Genomic DNA, 3,049 nt, shown 5'->3' on the forward strand with positions numbered 1-3,049 from the left:
TTGCACATATTCCCATGACCCACACTGATGATTGTCCAAAGTGCTTAGTCTAGTCTTAGTCTGATTGCCCATGGATAGAAGGTGCTTCTAAACTGGTTTGTCCTGCTCCCCAATACCCTGAGAGAGAGGGGATGACATGCAGCAAAGGGCAGAGGGAGGTCGGACTCAAACCCGGGCCGCTGCGTATATGGGTCTCCAGTTCTATCGACTGAGCTATTATTATTATTGTTATTGATGATTATTATTACACATTATTATTAATGATGATTATTATTACACATTTTTATTGATGATGGTTATTACACATTATTATTGATTATTATTATTACACATTATTATTTACATGATTATTATTACACATTATTATTGATTATTATTATTGATGATGATTATTATTGATGATGATGATTATTGATGATGTTTATTATTCATTCATGTTATGATGTTGTTGTTTCGTCATCAGTCTTCTGTGACGACCCGTGTATGTGTGACGTCACTCGGTGACTTCCGCTGCGGAAGCCGCTGCTGCATGTAAACAAAGCGGACCGATCAGATGGAGATCAGCTCCGTTTAATCAATTATACAATCAATAAAGTCGATCAGACGGATCCAGAGCCGAGAGTCCGGGTCATGGAGTTCCACAGAGACTGAACCGGAACCAGCAACATGTCCATGGAAGACCCGTTCTTCGTCGTTAAGGGGTCAGTTTACTCCGTGCTAACCATTGCTAATGCTAACTGGAGCTAACGGCTAGTGCTACCTGCGTATAGCTGATCGATAACCGATAATCAATGACCAGTTTAACAACAGACAGGTAGCGAAGCCCCGTGCTAACGTTAGCGTCAGCGTTTTGTGAATGAGTTAGCATGTTGACATGTTGCTGTGATGTTAGCTCACAGCTCAGTCAGTGTTAATATATAATTAATATATATAATTAATATATATATATAATGATAATAATGTAAAATATGTTAATAAAGGGGCGGAAGGTTGGCGGTTCGATTCCCGGCTCTTGCTGCATGTCCAGTGTTGTATTGGAGTGTGACTGTAGTACATATAACCCTAACCCATTAACATTAGTTATAATAGTGTGAAACATCATGTTTGAAAGCTTTATTCTGTTTCTGTTTCTTCTTGTTTTAATCCACAGTCTTAACTTCAGTCAGTGAGTCGTGATTAAATACTTTGCTTTGAACAAGTCGTTGTTTTCCTGAAGCTCTACAACGGAGGTGACGAGTACAAAGTTAGCACGACTCTGAGTCACAATAGCCATAATTTTATGTTGTTTGTTGATCAGTGAAGTACAGAAAGCAGTGAACGCAGCTCAGAGCCTCCATCACAGATGGAGCGAGCTGCTGCAAGAGGGAGGCGGAGCCTCCAAGGAGGAAATGGACTGGACAACCAATGAGCTGAGGAACAGTCTGCGCTCCATTGAGTGGGACCTGGAAGACCTTGACGAGACCATCAATATCCTTTAAACAACAATGCGTGTTTTAGTGTCTCTGAGTTTGGGGAATTTAATAAGTTTATTATTGTAAACGTTTTTCTTAACTGTCAGTGAACGCATTGTTGAGTCCAACCCAAAGAAGTTCAACCTCGATGCAGCCGAGCTGTCGAAGAGGAAAGCCTTCATCACCAGCACCAGACAGACTGTTAAGGTACGGTTCATTTAAACGAGCCTGTGGTCGTCTGGTTTGGTGAGACGTGTAATTGAGAGTTTCCAGTTTTATTATCTGTCTCTGCCTTTAAAACACAGCACTTAAAACTGGATCACATTAAGGTGGAAACGGCTTGAGAGGTGTCCTGACTATTAAGATAGGAAAATGAAAACGATAGCAAACAAACTTCCTCACAAGCTGTACAGCACAAGTTAACTCGCACAGCGAGCCCTGTGAGAGCTTGACTAATGCAGCATCCTCAGAGAACCTTAAAATCACTGCAGAACATTTTACCCCCCCGACGTTCAGATCCCTGGAAAGTAGCAGGGAGCTTCAGATTACGGTACCTTCTCGGGGTAGAAGTTGAACCAGTCAAAGAGTGAATGTGTAGGCTCTATATATAGAGGATAGAGAAGGTATCAGTATTACTGGAACCTTTGCATCTGTCCGAAAGAAGAATCAGCAGCATCAAATATAATATTTTATAATAATAAGCACTTAAAACAGGTAGATTTTAGGTTTTAAAATAATAAACATTATTACTGAGCTGCTTAGTAAGGTGATTGTATCAGAATGATCTGATTGGCTGAGGTGGACCTGATGAATTGATTGATCTGATTGGTTGCTGACTGACTTAATTTATCTTGAAGGAAATGAAAGAGCAAATGTCGAGTCCAGCTGCAGCTTCAGTGGACAGAAAGAACAAACAGGTAACTGCACACACCTGAACTACCCTGCACCCCCTCACCTGGTAACCTACCTGATTATAATAATAATACATTTTATTTAAAGGCGCCTCTCTGGGCACTCGAGGACACCGTACAACACATAAAAATAAAAACAGTAAGAAACAAGAAACAGATAAGAAAAGACAATGTAGACAGTTAAGTGGGGTATGCAATTCTGAAAAGGTGAGTTTTTAGTCTTGATTTGAAGAGTGTGAGAGAGTCCAGGTTCCTGAGGTCCGGTGGGAGGAGTTCCAGAGTCGGGGGCAGAGCAGCTGAAAGCCCTGCTCCCCATGGTGACGAGGCGGCGGGAGGGACAGAGAGGTGGACAGAGGAGGCAGATCTGAGGGAACGGGAAGGGGTGGCAATGTGGAGGAGTTCGGACAGATAAGGAGGGGAAAGGTTATGGATGGCCTTGAACGTAAACAGGAGAATTTTGTAGTCAATGCGGAGTTTAACCGGGAGCCAGTGGAGTTGCTGCAATGATCTAAAATATACTCATTTGTTATCATCACATGAGGCTGGTGAGCCACAGCAAGAGCTGTTGACAGTTAAATCACAAACTCTCAGTACTGTTATTTCCATTCTCAGTGCAGTTCTGTATTTTGAGCCCATGCTTGTTTCTAAATCCTGTGCACTGTGTTGTCACATTTTGTTTCATAATTT

The 3,049-nt window shown here is 41.8% G+C and overlaps 1 protein-coding gene across 1 annotated transcript; it reads left to right on the top strand.

The window, feature by feature from the left end:
* Positions 1-501: 501 nt before the first annotated feature.
* Positions 502-2,368, top strand: stx6 (syntaxin 6; the record flags this gene model as incomplete). The annotated part of the gene is given in 4 exon segments (XM_035662167.1): positions 502-701; positions 1,298-1,467; positions 1,564-1,658; positions 2,309-2,368. Coding segments are annotated over 4 exon segments (360 nt in total), but the record flags the coding sequence as incomplete, so codon positions are not given.
* Between the last annotated feature and the right edge of the window lie 681 nt (positions 2,369-3,049).

This window comes from Morone saxatilis, unplaced genomic scaffold (genome assembly GCF_004916995.1).
Source record: "Morone saxatilis isolate NCDOM2014 unplaced genomic scaffold, NCSU_SB_2.0 Contig18, whole genome shotgun sequence".
Taxonomy (NCBI): Eukaryota; Metazoa; Chordata; class Actinopteri; family Moronidae; genus Morone; species Morone saxatilis.